The 15,929-nt window shown below is 46.1% G+C and overlaps 1 protein-coding gene across 11 annotated transcripts in view; it reads right to left on the reverse strand.

Moving 5' to 3' along the window:
• Positions 1 to 10,490: 10,490 nt before the first annotated feature.
• Positions 10,491 to 15,929, reverse strand: part of BIN1 (bridging integrator 1) — a 98,257-nt gene continuing 92,818 nt past the window's right edge. For all 11 annotated transcript variants that reach the window (XM_086466239.1, XM_086466237.1, XM_086466234.1 and 8 more), the window contains 3 exons: positions 15,590 to 15,700; positions 14,090 to 14,191; positions 10,491 to 10,598 (listed from right to left, as the gene is read on the reverse strand). In XM_086466239.1, the coding sequence (XP_086322365.1) occupies positions 10,491 to 10,598; positions 14,090 to 14,191; positions 15,590 to 15,700 (321 nt within the window). The remainder of the gene's footprint in view (positions 10,599 to 14,089; positions 14,192 to 15,589; positions 15,701 to 15,929) is intronic.

A 15,929-nucleotide genomic window follows, 5' to 3' on the forward strand; every position in this document is an offset into this window, starting at 1 on the left:
CACGCACTTTTTTGCCCTGGTCAGGTAAGATACAAGCTATTCCCAGCTGCTGATCCTTACCCCGGTATGCAGAGTGAAGTGAGCCCCTCACAACACAACCTGCCTGCCTTTCTGGCCAGGAAGAAAAGAAATTCCTTACCCAACACATACCTGAATGAAACTCCCAGTGAGATGGCACGATCCAGATTTAAAAATCTATGAACCTCCTTTTCACGTGGTTTCAGTATTTCTTCTTTTCTGGTGAACAAACTTGTCTTCACTGGGGGGCAGGGGGGAAGTGCCAAAACCCTCTGTCACATTGGTGCTCTAAGCAATAGCGTAAACTGGTTCAGGGTGGCGTCTTCTGAGGAGACACCAGATCAATCACCAGCACTGCCATGGATTTGCAAAGGTTTCACCCAAATGCCAGTGTGAATAGTAAGGAACAGTGGTAAACTGTTAAGTTAGCCTTAAGATAATCTGAAATGGTTAACATAGTACGCTAACAGCAAGTTAGGTTGGTTCAGTGATGGGACAGGAGAGCTTTCAACAGGCATCTGTCAGACTCCCAGCACTGCAAACTCCCGGTGCCTTTACCCAGAGATACCACACTAAATTTGCCAGTGACCTGTCAGCAGAATATCCACGGGGCCAGAAAGACTTGGAGGCAAAGGCAACAGCAGCGAACGCCCCATGTCCTCTTGCTGGAGCGGTGGCTGGATGCTCCACGCAACCATTGCAGCACGCTTACCCCAGCTGCACCCACCACGTATAGGGGAACTCTTTGATAACCTGAAATAATCAGGAAGGTGTCAAACCTACAGCTTCTTACATGGACACAAATTTCTCTAGAGTTAATCAGGGACTGACTCAGGGAAGAAAACCTTGGCAGATATCCAAGGAAAGTGCTTACATTTTAGGCCCCTCAGCCCCTCTGGGCACTGAAAGGATCAAGTCCTCTGCTAGTGCTGAGCACTGGGAATTCAGCTCTGATGCTGAGCTTAATTAAATAGAAATATGAAGAAAGAAAGAAAGGCTAATTAAATAGAAATGCAGAGTTACAGGATATGAATGCTGATTAACCTAATAATAGACAATAATGCTGTTAAGGGGAGTTAAACAGTTTGTTTAATGGATGGAATGATCTATAGTATATAAAGTACTTAACAGTAAACATTTAATTACCAACTTCAGTTGCATTTTTCTTCACTGTGTGAAAGAAAAGTGTTTCATAATAGAGTTACTGGATGGGAGTAATTTACAGTCCTGCAAAAACATCTGTATCATATGGGAAAGAGCAACAATGCTTCGCAGACACAGCAGAAAGCCCAAGACAGCGTAAGCAATGCTGGGAGCTGCCAGATAGGGGAGAGAAAAGCAAAATAAATTATCTGTCCTTCTAATCTAGTACTTCACTGCCTCTGTGGGGCAGGACATACAGCCTTCCCCATGTAAAAGAGGGCTGGGGAGGCAGAAGATGAGCACGAGAATTCACAAGACGGTTCCAGGAATAACTTGCTGAGGATTTAGGAAGGTGGCTGCTTGTCACAGAGGAGCAAAGCCAGCCTCTGGTGTGGGTTACGGGGAAAGGTCTTAGAGGGCTGAAAGCATCTCTGGCTAATACGATCCTTCATGTGACCGGCAAGGGCAAAGCCATGGCCCAGCCACTAAAACACCCTGCCTGCTCCCAGCACAGATGGTCTCAGTATGAGCTTTCGTCATATTTCCTTAGAGGGGCCAGAGTCTGGCATATGGAAGGTGTTCATCCGACACTGGGGAAGTTTTGTACTGAGGGAAGGCACTCGCAGATTTCACAAGTGCCTCTGTGTGGCTGGATTGCTGCACACCTAACCACAGCATCGCCCGCGACAGCAAACACAGCACTTCCTGCAAAAGCAATAGTCAGGTCTCTCCTGGAAGCCTCTATTGGAGAGACGTACAGCAGCAATCCCGGACGTTAGAGAGGGTAATTCACTCCAGGAGGCTCTCACAGATCTCTGAATTGGAGATAGGCAAAATTACGGTCTGTGGCACTGGGGTTTCCAAACACGCTTGACTTCTGTCATGATAGCCAACATTGTGGCAGTCACAGAAGGTGCCCTAAAGGGGAACATTATGCCCTTTAGGGCACAGGACAACAGGCTTGCACTGCTCCTCTTACTGGCACAGCAGCAGCCGCAGTCCCATCACATTCATTTCACACCTTGGGCTGTGTCATGCTGACCAAACAATATGAATATGTGCAATTTAATTTCAATAATTTGCACTCTTGCTAGAGCTCTTCTTTCTCCTACCTTATTGCAAAGCAGCTGGGACAGAGGCAATGACCTGCACTCAGTGGAGCTCAGCCCCCTGCCTGGCACAGTCACCTGTGGAGCGGATCGTTTCATTCCACTTGGATTTCAAAAAACTGCCTTGCTTGCACGTCCTCATTACTGCACGGCTCTGTCACCCTCCCTGTGCCTGATGCAGCATAGGTGGTACCTGAATGTCTATGTATTAATTCATGAGAAAATGCTGAAACAAGCAGAGTACATGTGAAGAAGTTTCTTGGCCTCAGTAAGAGGAAGCACTCCCAAACGCAGGCAAGACACGGCATAATGCCACTGGTAGGAAAAGCAAAGCTGGTATTAGATTGGGCCCCTGCCAGAGAGTTGGGTACCTGCCTTCGATAACTAGCAAGTCCCCTTACAGCTCTGTCTCCCCAGAGTCTGAAAAAACGATCTCACCAAATACCTATCAGCAGTGCATCAAAACGGCTTGCAAATTCTGCCCACTGTTCCTGGCAGAGGCCTGCGCCTTGTCCAGTCAGAAGTGATGCCTACTCCATTATCTGCACCACAGGGCCAAGGAGAGCAGGCTGGCCATTAACTGCCTGTGATGAGCTAATTAATCATGGGCACTTGCTGAATTCCTGTTCCCACACTGTTATTAATGGCTCTGTGGATTGGGTTGTGCAGCAGACGGGCAGCAAAGGCTCCTCCACCTGCTGAAGCAGCAATCCTGCTCTGCAAGAAGCACTGGCTTCACCCAGCCAGCGAACTGGAGAAATTGCAGAGAGCAGCCCCAAACTCCCATCTTTTCCTCCTCAGAGTTGCAGAGTGCCTCCCAGCTCCACTCTAGGGCTCAAACTCCCTGCCACGGGGTCTTCCCAGGCAGCATGGGTTGCCACTGAAGGACAGGCCTGGTACCAACTTCTCCCTTCATGTAGGGATGCTGTGGAGTGACTGACACCAGTCAATGCCAGTCCCCTGTAGCACACAATGCCCTGGCTTCCACCTTGCCCACTCCCAGGCACTCCAGCCCCACCTGGTGCTGTGTGTGCCTCCTCCATCTGTAGAGGCTTCCTTCTCCAGCCGTGTTCCCGGAGTGAAGCCCAGCTCTCCCTGCAGCGTGACAAGGGCTCCCAGGGGCCCATGAGACTGTTCCTGCTCCAGATGCACTGCCAGGGCTCACACAGCCACAGCCTGCACGTGGCCTACGAGCCCAAGTGCTGCTTGTCTGGAGCAAGAAGACATCACTGGGAATGAATTATGCACCTGAGCAGGGGCAGCTGACAACAAATTATGCACATCGCCCCCCCTCAGCTGCTTTCTCAACTCCCCTTTTCTTTGTATTTCTAGGTGATGAGAATGAAACTGCATGAGGAAGGGCAAACAGAAGGCATGGACAGACCCCCGCCCAACACATGTCTTAGGGTTTTGCTTCTGCCCTCCAAGCTACCAGCCCCAGCAGAGCTGGCCCAGCTCAGCCTGGCAGGAACCATCATGCCACGCCGAGGCAGAGCAAGATTTGATTCAGGTCCATCCCAGTGCCACAGAGGTGAGAGGCTAAAAGGCACTAAACGCTCCGGGCCATCTGTAAATGAAGAAGGAACTGTGCAAGCACAGCCCGGCCAGCTCCTCGTGCTGGCTCCGAGACTTGCACACCCACACGCTAAAGCGGAGGACTGGCAGTCCATTTGTCAAAGTGCTAATTGGTACCCATTTGCATCAGATTATATTCCAACCATTGTCCAGCGCTTGCTATTTACACACCATGTCCTGTGTGCAGCTGCGCCGAGCCTGTCTGCAATGAGGCAATTGAAGGAGCGGCCCCAAAATAGTCAGCTATGAACTGCAAATCCCTCTAATCCTGTCCCCTACAGGTCCCAAATTAATCTGCTTGAAGGGCAGAAACAACCTCTTTCTACAGGTGAAGAAAACATCCCATTAAAAACCAGACCCCAAACCCAGCCTGGAAACTAAGAGCTCACACGAGTGTGCCAACAGGCCAAAGAGTGCTGGGAGATGTTTGGTCAGATGGGGTAGGGTGCCCATGCGGTGTCACAGTCCCATCAACAAACTTGCCTTAGAGGATGAAGATCACATCACCTTAGGGTGAGCAGCTATTAACAAGCTAAGGTCTCCAATGCTTCCATACACTGCATTTGTTTGGTGTCAGGTCCTCAGCACAGACCAGAACAGAGAGCGCTGCTAGAAGAGTTATTCTGCTGTTTAACTTGTTCAGGGAAGGACCAGCATCGCCCTCTCCATCCCATGTGTTTGTAAGAACTCCCAGTGTTAATGACACCTGGACAAACCAAGTCTCTTTTGAAGCTACTCACCTCTTTGAGGAGAAAGCAGTCCTGAATTGTTTCAGCTTTTTAATACAAAGGCAGAGATAGAGAGACTGACACGAGACTTAGGATGACACAAATTATATTTCTGAACATCGCCAAGAAACAAAATGGGACAAATCCATCTAGTACTTGTCACTGGAACTGGGCGTCACAGCTCTGAATACAATGGGAATTGTTCAGCTTTGTTTAAACAAAACAAAACTTAATTAAAAAAAAAACCCCAACACTCAAAATCCAAACATTTCTCAGGTCATTGTGGTTAAACTCAGAGAATGAATTAACAGGAAGAAAAGAGATTGCCAATACATTGCCAAAGTCGTTGCTCCTTGACTCAGGTAGAGAGAAGCAATAAGCCCAGGACTGCATCTGGCAAGTTTCAAGTAGGGGCCATCTACATGAAATGCAGACTAGGGACAGGATTATGTCATAAAAACAGGTGAAGGAATTATAGCCATAAATCACATCAAAGTACATGTTCATACAGATCAGCCTTCATGGCTGTAGCTTCCCCATTTAGTTTCATAAACAAGACTTCTGAAATGGTCTTCTAATTCTCAGCCCCCATGTGTCATCTACAGACCTCAAGCTTCATAAGGGCTGGTGGCACAATCCAGCTCTGGGCACCATGCAGGACCCCTCTCTGTCAGGAGTTTGCTACTCAGAAATGTCTAAACCAGACCATGCAAGCAGAGAGGTGTCTGCACCAGTGCCAGGCATGATGGTACCTGTGTGGCAAGAAATAGCTTCCCTTTGGCAGTCCAGAGAATAAAAGCTGTTGCTTGTTTTCCTGATATCAGCATTATCAAGCTGCACTGCGTAGGATTTGCTGATGGACATGCTCCAGCTTTGCACTTTTAGGCTGGTGGGAAGTGCCCTATGCTCCTGTCATCCTCAAAGAGCATGGGAGAGGCTGGGAAGCAACTGGAGAGTGGGGCCAGATGCTGAAAGACATAGAGGCTACTGAAATCAGAGGCTACTGTGTTAGAAGCACACAGGCCTTGTCTGTGGAAGATCAGTAGCTCTTCATAGAAAGGGCACAGACACAGCTCTGCATCCTCCAGCAACAGACATTCACTGTTTTGGACTATGGACTGCACAGCATCCAAAACTTCTACAACAGTGGCAGAGAGCATTCAATCTGTCTGGCACAGAGCAGGAAAGAGGAAACTGAACGCAGTGTCATTTGCTGGAGAGATACACCTGTTATTGTATTGACCATGCGTATCTTGACCACTCACATTTTGTTCTGAGCCCTAAATAAAGAGGTTCTGGACCTCCCTGGAACCAAGAGGCAAGGCAGTCAGCACATCAGCCCAAAATGAAAAAGATAATCACAAAATGGCAGGGGTTGGAAGGCACCTCTGGAAATCAGATGCTAAAGCAGGTTCACCTACAGCAGGTTACACAGGATCATGTCCAGGTGGGTTTTGAGTATCTGCAGAGAAGGAGACTCCACAACCTCCCTGGGCAGCCTGTTCCAGTGCTCTGTCACCCTCACAGCAAAAAGATCTTTCCTCATGTTGAGGCAGAACTTCCTGTGCTCCAGTTTGTGTCCATTGCCCCTTGTCCTGTCACTGGGCACCACTGAAAGGAGCCTGGGCCCATCCTCTTGACATAATGTATGATCCCTCCATCCTTCCTCAGCATCTCCTTAGCCTTGGGCCTTTTCCCTTCAACAGGCTGTTGCAAAATTTAACTGCGCTGACATCCCAGTTCCAGGCAGAATATGGAGCCTCACACCCGTTCCAGGTCATAAAAGAGAGACCCCTTTCATGTGGGGGTGTTTGCCTTAGCCACGGTCTTTGTATAGTGGGACAGGAAAGGGTTCTGTAACTGTGAACAAAGCTTCAAAGACTGTGGCAAACAGATCACAAAGCAGGACTAGCTCTGAGCAGCTGGAATGAAGCCTGCACAAACCCTTTTACTTCATCACCTTCACAGCCAAGAAACACAAAGGTGGTAAAGGCAGACAGTTGAGGAATGCCCATGGAAAGTAGCACAGGGTATATGCAGGAGTCTTGCCTGGAACAACACATTCATCTTTACCCTGGGACCTTTCCCTAATTCTACCTAATAAAGATATATTACTGGCATTGCTAAGATAGAAAAAGGGAGAAAAAGCAATGCCTTATTTCTTTCTTAGCAGCTAGGCAAATGAGAATTGCTACTGCACGATGGGATTAGGCTTAAACTGGAGTAGCATCGTAAATCTATAGTCATAAATCTGTGACCAAACGGAGACCGATAGAGCAAGAATGCCTTCCTGAGCCAGGCTACAAAACCAATCAAAGTCATGGGATGAGAGATGCTTTTATTGCTCACCCAGTAAAACAATCAAGTGGAAGATTATCAGGTGGGGAAACAGCAGCTTTGCTGGGCCCGATTATCACATAATCCCTGAAATGTGTCCAGTGTACCTGTCAGTGGAGCAGAACTGGGCAATAGGCTTCTCTGGGTTCTCTTCAGTGGATAATGTATTCACCAAAAAATGCAGTTTAGGGTTAACTGAAAACAGTCATCAGATTAAGAAACAAAGGCAAAGGCAAAAAGACTACTAACATTAAAACATTTTCTTTCAGCATTTTCAAAACAGAAGGTTTCACATTTTTGCTTCAAAGCAACTTGTTATAGCCCAAGTCATAATGTTTTTTAAAAAAGTGAAAAAGCAACCTTACAAATGAATGCTTCATTTGTTTGAAAGGATTTCCTTTTTTATGTTTCGATTTTTCCCTTTTTCATTCCACTGAGAAAATGAAAAAAAAAAAAAGTCTCAAGTCACCCTTATAAGTTTAGATCACCCTTACAACTTTTTTCCCCAGATTTTTCAGTTCAGCCTGCAAACTGAAAAACCACTGTGGGCACAGCCTACTTGGGAGTTTACTGTCCCTCTTTCTATTTGAATAAGTCCTAAGCCAAAGAAAATGGGAAGTTCATTTCACCAGATAATACCAACTAGAATCAAGGTATTTAGTGGATGTAAAAATACTGTAAATGGGAGGAGCTGTGGCTGTTTACAATGGGCTGAACATGACCCAGGAAATCAGAGGTCTCCTGGCTCCAGAAAGCATTGCCATCCACAAGATTCCTGCTATGCCATCCTACTCTCATATAAGGCAGTTTATAAACTGTGGGTCCAATCCTGCATTTTCAGAATCTGACTGAGACGGGCTGACACCACTTATTTGTGAGCAATGCAAGATCCAGGTAACCCACCCTACCTGTTTCTAAGCAAGCGGGTTTGGGGGTTGGGATTTTTGGGGTGGGGAGAAGCAAATGGAGAGACACACAGCATCCTCCCCACTAGCAATATTTGAGCATCACTCACGTGACCTGAAAACAACATCCCTTTTTCGCAGAGTGTTACCACTTCTGCAGGGACAATACAGTACTGGATAGTTGCTCTGCAAGCTCAATAAAATGCAAAGGCCTTACAAGGATCTTTGTTGGGACAGTCATCTGGTTCAAACACAGCAGAAGACAACAACAACAACAGCAAAAAAAACCCCACAATAAATTAGGTATCAGCATAGCTTTCTAAATGCTCTAGAACAATTACTTGCAAGACAAAAATCACAGCTCTGGTACTTAGAATTTTGTCATTAAAAAAAAATCCACAGGTTTTGCATAAAAATAAACATTTTAAGCTGGCAGCATTATGTTAATTGGATCAAACTGCTTTTTTAATATATATATTTCTATGTATATTTAAATGTATATTTTTTTCTATGAATATTCTTTAAAAGAGTAATGGGAGTCACAAATGCATAAAAATAGATATTTGGGGAAAAAAACAGAGTAATATTAAAGACAACCCTGGTGAAAAAGAAAAACAAAATTCAAACAGGGCAGTATTCTAAAGCAACAGCTCACCATACTCTTAACTTGTGGAGTCCAGTCCTTCTGTTTTGTGAGCCGTTACTCCTAAATACTATTTGGTTTTGTAACAGTGACATAAACTACCAATCCCTGCATGTTTGTTGGTTTTTTTTAAAAAAAAAAAAAAAAAATAAGGGATTTGGGTATATAGGACAGATTTTGATGCCTATTACATTGCTGTAAATAACTAGCACAGATCATCTCCCAAGCTGAAAGGAGGAGGAACTGCAGCAATTCTTGCATTCATAAGAATATATTTTCTAATCAAAATCTGATCTGTCCCTCTGAACTAAAACTTTTTTTAAAAATATCCACTTTTGCCCTACAATGTTTTTTTTTCCGTTGTCCTACAAATAATCAAAACAGATTGGAAAAGGTGGGGTTTTCAGTAGTGTGTGGCAGCATTCCGTGCATCTTTGACAAAAGCCAGCTCCTAACAGTTAGGAAGATTATTTCAGGAAGTGATCCTGTCCCTTTACAGCAGGAGGTAACCTCACTGTTAAAAATCCCTTCAAGGTAAAAAGATCATGGGGATGGGGGGAAGCCATAGAAAATGACAACAGCCCGACCCGTTTGACAGCTGCATCAGTATTCAAGTAAAGTTTAAAGTACCTTTGTGGGACTTTAGAGTCTTGGAGGGTCAGACGGGCTTATTTTAATGAGTGTAATAAGCACTTTGAAACAGCCTTGTCATCTGCTACTAAAAAAACAAAACTCAAAACCAAACAGGAGCAAAGGAAAGGTATAGGAAAGCTCTCAGCATCAGTGTTAGACTGCAGAGTGTCTTCTTGACACTGATACTTTGATATTCTTGCCTTCCTTTCTAATGCATTAAAATATTGTGAAGTCATGCAGCCATTTTAAATGAGTATTTCAAGAGTCCAGTTTTCGTAGAGGTTAACTTGGTCACCAGCACAGCACTGGAGAAAGCTGATCTAACAATATTTCACTTACAGAACTCTTCAAAGGAAAATAAGAAATACAATTCCACAAAGAACAATGCCAATTAAAACCACGGAAAGCAAACTGGTTTTGTTTAGACATTCTTTCAGAAAAAAATTTTTCTTCCCTTATCTCTTTCTCTAAAAGCAAGTTTTCTAATGAGCCAGATTTTAGAGCTATCTTTCATCTACATGAATCTAAGCTTTCCTAAAACCGCTTACAATGTTTTGGGGGCAGAGGATTCCCTCTCCTAAATTTCAGAGCCATCCAAATGGCATCGACTTCTTCTGTCTCATTTCTCCTCTTGAACTTGTCCATTCCCCTTAGCATTTCACAGGCCAATACCACTGCCGAGAATTTAGGTATCTGCATTTGAAAGAACTTTGGACTGACCACAGCTTCACACATTTCATCTTCTCCATGCCCTTTCCACATAGTTTCTTCTACCTTTACATGTAGAAAATCACAGCTTTTGTAACATTGCTTTAAAGGAAAAAAATAAAATACACGCACACACACACATACATTGTATTGGTGAACACTATACACTAAATATTTTTTTCAATAGCATAACAGAAAGTTTGGCCTACTGTAGGTTGAACATGTAGGGAAGGCTGAATTTTTACAGTTGCCATGCAAGCCACCTTCAAGACAAAACAGATGAACCCACCCAGGAGCAAATGCAGCTTCTACTTCCAAGCCATTAGACAAATATTGCCTTTCCAGGGATCAGACTGACATCTCGCCAATTCAGTCAATGCAGTATTTAGAGAACCACACTGAGTTGCTTCTGCATCAGTCCTCTGAATCCAATGCTGTTAAAACCAAAGGGGGAAGAGGGTATTTGACTTGCCTTATTATTATTAATATGTATATATTTTTATAACACTTTGAATTTCAATTTACTTCTGAAATCTTGCCCTTTGAGAAGAACACACCCTTTCAGTTGACTTTTTCCCAGGCTTCCATTCCTTTAAAATTCTCTCTTCTTTTCATTTCGCTGTTCTTTTTCAATTATCTACCAGAAAACTTTCTTTCTTCCAGCAGAAATGCAGCTGGTGGGCTTGGGCTTTCACTGCACCCGCTCTGTGAAATTCTCTGGGAAAACCCCTCGGCATTGGTCAAGTTCCTTATGCTGGATCCAGTCAGATTCCTTCACGCCCATCAACCATCCTTCATCCTGGAGGAGAAGACAGAAATCAGATGCTGAGGGATAGATGTGAGCAGGGATTTTTCTTACAGAGTGCAGGCCAAGGAGGTGTCAAGGCATTATCAAAGCCATGCTTGTATTTGGCTTGAAGACAATCCAGGAAGAGGATGGGGAGAAGGAAAAAATGCTTTCGTTCCCTTTTAAACAGGGAGAAGGCCACACCCCACCAGAGTCAGTATCAAAACTTCTATCTGACCCAGGGTGTCCACAGACAGTGAAAATGTAAACAATGAGCAAGTGTAATAGAAACTTGTCGTCATTTACACGCACTAAAGCAGGAGAAATTCTGCCAAAGAAAGTCTCTGGAGCTACAAGATGGGAATCACCTACCTCAGCTTTCACAATCTAAACATGAGGGGTCTAGCATTCTCCATAGTCATAAAAGGGATGGCACCTCCACAGTGCCAATTCATCTTGGGCACAGGTCTTTGGAAAGGATGAATCATTCCCTGGAGGTGCCCATCCCCTGCTCCTGTCAGGGCACCTGGATGATTAGCACTTTAGAAAGGTGGTAGAGGCAAAATGAGTCTTGGTTGCTATGCTGAAATTCTGGTCTATGAGAACTGGGACCTAAGGAGCTCAATCTGCCTTTCCAAAACTCAGCAGTCTGTTGGGCTTGATACAAGGTGAGGCTGGCAAACCTCCCAAACTTGTGCTACACATGATGTAAAACTCAAGGTCTCTCACAAGAGTCCTCCCTAGCCACCAAACCTATACATCTACAAATAGGGATGAATTTTCACTAAGGCAAACGGAGTCCTGCTTGGTAGAGCCTGCTCAGGAGGAGAACCAGACTTCCCACCCTCCGCCTCCAGGGTGTCTAGCATGGAGATTTCTGCTCCATCCAAAGCACGTGAGGGAAATGAGATATTCTAGGTGGGAAGGCTGCATCGCTTGCAGCTCAGGTGTGCAACCACCCTATTCTCTGCATGCCTTAGAGCTGCCACCATGGAAGCACCCCTTCAGCATGAAAATACACCCACTCACGTGAGGCATTTGCAGTGGGGCAGCCTATAGGTTAAGACTGCAGTATGAGGCAAGAGAGCTGCATGGGTGACCGCTGCCTCCAAACTCAACAATCTGCTCTGCATCCAGTCCTCTGGGCAAGGCATGCACCAGGGTCCTTTAAAGATGTATTATCACATTCAACTACATAATTTACCAGGGCAGAAATGCTCAGGCAATCAGATGCTCCAAGCTGTGGAGAAATGGGGCATGCATGCATGTGGTTCACACAGTTGTTCTGACACTTCTGCTTTCCTGGAACTGGCAGGAGTTACCTCAGCATTTACCCAAAGCCAAGCAACACCTCCCTTGAAGCATGTTCTTTAAAAATGTACCTGCACGACGCAGGAGTGATGCAGCCCTCACCAGGGGTGATCCACGGAACACATATCACTTTCCGCTACCATTTTGCAGCTTCTGCCCTCTTGTCCTGTTTTCTGCACGTTTCACGTGGCAGCAGCTCAGCCCAGCTGAGCTCCCAGAGTTCCCTGCTCCTTGCAGACTGTACTGGGTGCCTGCAGGCTCAGTTAGCCCTTGCTGCTGCCTTAGATTTGAGCATTCAGGGGCCATCATGGGAACGGCTTGAGACAAGAGCCCATCTGCAGCAGTCGGCTGCAGGGGCTATGGAAGGACAGACATGCCATAAATCAGGAAGACAAATGACTAGGCAGAAGACGTCGGGCCCAAGTGTCTGGAAGGCAGCTTCCAGCTCACAGCACAGCAAGCACAAAAGCTCGTCTGTTTGCCCATCGCGTCTGCGCCACACAGCATGCATCACTCCCACTGCATGCTGCTACAAAGGGTCTCCTCAGCTATAGGAATCAGACAGGAGAACCCAGATTGACCTTGGCCCATTTTGAACCACGTCACTTGAAGTGCCAGCTTAGAAATGTTGCTGCCCTCAACCCTTTCTGCTATCAAGAGGGATGAATCCAGGCCTGGCTGATGTACCCACAAACTGAGACCTAAGCTGCAAGATGGGGATATGGATCACAGCCTATTATCCTAAGCCTCCTCCACTCACGTGCACAGTTCATGCACATGTTAACAGCCAACATTTTCTGGCTGGGTATGGTCGAGGTTAGGGAAATGAGCTGTAGCACAGGATACACTGTGGGAGGGTTAGAGGGCTTCAGTGCAGCTACAGCATCACGTTAGCAACACTCAGAGCTCACCCTCTGGAGCCTGGAGAGTCTCGAGTTCATGGCTGTTGCACCCACATCCAGCTAGAGTGCAAACATAGGGCATTGAAAAACTCTGCTCCACAAATGCCGTCTCATACCACAGAAACTAGGGGAGCTGCCACTCATTTCCCATCCGGAAATTTTTCTGAGAAATAAATGCTCACAAATGCTTGTGCAGGGCAGTCCCACTCAGCAAAGAGTCTTGTCTCCAGAAGGAATCATTGCCTCTTCCCCATACAACCCTTCCCCGGAGAGCACCTAGCTCTGTGGGAACTGCTAGCACATCATAGCTCCCATTTCACAAGCAGCAGCAAGATCTGCCTCTATAATCCACAAAGCCAATAGCTGAGCCACAAAGAGGATCCACATCATCGGCGGCCAATGAACTACATCACCTTCCCTTTACCATTTGTGGAATCCAGATCTTGTCAGCTTGGCCAAACCCAAAGAGCTGGTGACTATTGATTCAATTTGGAAAATTCCCTTTCTTTTCCAAACAAAAACCTGGAGAAGTGACCATGGATTTTGTAAAATCACCACCTCCCTCAGTCAAAGTAGTAAAACTGCTGCAGACTTTATCAGCTGGCAGCCCTCAAAGACAGCAAGTAAGGAGGACTTACTCAAGACTTCTAGAAATAGCTCAGATTAAAGAAAAACACTGCCAATTAAATTCAGGTTGGACATGGACAGTGAGGCTGTTCTCTGGGATGGAGCAACCTACTCCAGCCTTTGGTTCTGCTGCCACCTCCTGACCAAACACTGCTTTTTGAAAATAGCCATTTTTATGCTGAAATGCAAGACATCATCCACGGCAAGCTGCTTTCTCAGAGCTCCAGCATTTCTCAAAAGGGAAGAAAACATCACCATAAGCTGTGGGTCACTCCTGCCAATGCCACAGTCTGCACTGCAGTGGTCACAGGGAATGTGCATCAAGTTTAGGAGCAATGAGGAGGCAAAGTATAGGCTCTGTTGAGCTCCCATTCAAGCAAGCCACTGTATTGGCTCAAATGCCCGGACAGGGACAGGAAGCCACAGCTATTTCACATGCTTTATGCTTGATAATGTCTCCACTTTCCGGTCACAAGCAGAGTCCTCCCCTCTGTTGCAGGAAGCCGATCCCAAGCTCAAGGACAACCAGCTCTCCCACCAGCTCCCAGCCACAAACTGATGATTCTGCATCCAGCCAGACGACTGTTAGTGGAGGAAGCAGCAGCTCTGGAAATCCCCTTGGCTCCTCCCGGCCCAGGCTTGCACCCTGTCTTCTCCACTCACCTGCTCCTCAGGGTTCTCAAATGGAATCACAAGCACCACGTCCCCAGCCTTCAGCTGTAGCTCGTCGCTGTCGGTGGCCGTGTAATCATGCATGGCCTGGACCTACGGGGAGAGGAGAGGCGAGCTTGGGTGAGGCCAGACATCTCTCACCCAGCTCTGTAACAAGTGACAAGGCTTTCCCCTTCATTCATTCACTGAATGGTTCAGGTTGGAAGACACCTTTGGAGGCCCATCTGATCCAACCTGCTGCTCAAGGCATGGCAAGCTTGGATAGCAAATACCACATCTACAGGAATAATCACTTCCATCAATCTAACGGCTAGACGCTTCTTCATATAGCCTGGCGTGCAGCTTGCCTTTGCCACAGGGGCATTCAGGTGAGTCTCATTCAAGTTGTTTTGCATCAGCACTTCCCCATCCTTCCGCAGAAGGGCTGAATTCCCATACTATGGGTGTAAAAACCTCACAGGGTAGAAAACCTGTATTCACTTGAATGGTGCCCTGTATTCTTTTTGCAGCTGGACTGCAAGAGTATTAGAGGTTATAGCCTCCCCATCTCTATCACAGCAAGCAGAGAGAGGAAATGTAGGGAAGAGTATCAGTTCGGATCTTTGTGATTGTACCCACCACGTTTTCTCTTTGGTATTCAGCCTAATTCCTATCAACATCTGCGTTACAGCTTTCCTACTTCAAACCACGGCTCTCCACTTTGAGCACTATAATGCTGCCTGTAACCAGTTTAAATGTGATAAGCCTCCTACTGTTCTTCAGGGATTTGTCATTCTTCTGCTTCTGGTAGACCTCCCAGAAAAAAAAAAAAAAAATTACGTGTGGACTTGACTAAAGCAGAAGAAAAGCATTCCTATAGCAGGAGAGTGTAATTTCTCACTTTCAGAGCATGATACATCTGTGCTGTCTTGCTACCACATTCCATTATCCACATTAAATTTGTGGCCTATCCTCACCCAGAATCATTCCTTCCTCTACACCTTCGAAACAAGCTGTGAGTGATCTTCGGCATATTCAGAATACCCACCAGACTTCCCTCCCTAATCCTGAATTTTTCCCTGTTCATCCTGGCTTTCTAGTCTCCCCAGAAATGAAGCCCTCTGTCCCTACCGGTGTTTCCAACTCTTTCTCATTTGTCACTTGCATCAAAGGTTAACCTTTACAGTCTGGAGCACAACTTCTTATCTACTGTCCAGAGTCTGTGACTGTTACTACCACACCATCAGAGATAACTGCAGCAGAGAGAAGGAGGGGTTTTGCTATACAGCACAGCCAGATCTTCAGACACCCATGCTCTTATACAGTCCTTCAAAGCATCTGGAATGGCAGGAAGCTGGGCTGCTGGAGAGGAAGGTGTATCCATCCTTCAACTTCCTTTCTCCTTTCAGTGCAGCATAGCCCACAGCCCTGCTGAGCAAAAGTAGTTAATTCATTCCAGGAAAAAAAAAAAAAAATCATGAGGAACTCTATACCCCACCACCACACACCCACCTTGAACAGAAATCCTGGGGGCATATCAGCTCTTTCAGATGAAGCGCCTCCTTCCACAGTGCCATTGACAGTAGCAGGGAAAGTCTCCACAACAACAGCAGGCAGACAGCTCTGGCAGGCAGCAGCAGCCAGGGAAGGAAAAAAGCCATTGAGAAAAAAAGAATTCAAAAATGCACCTCCAAGTCCACCCTGCAGGATCCACATTCCAACCCTACCCACAGCTTCAGCAGGTTTTCCCAGCACACCAGTCAGTGACAAAAACACCCCAAAGGACAGCAGAGGCAGCAGTGAGAAGGCAGAAGAGGTGACCGCTGTCTTCCTTTGCTTAAGGCTGCAGAAG

This window comes from Leptosomus discolor, chromosome 5 (assembly GCF_034619465.1).
Source record: "Leptosomus discolor isolate bLepDis1 chromosome 5, bLepDis1.hap2, whole genome shotgun sequence".
NCBI lineage: Eukaryota > Metazoa > Chordata > Aves > Leptosomiformes > Leptosomidae > Leptosomus > Leptosomus discolor.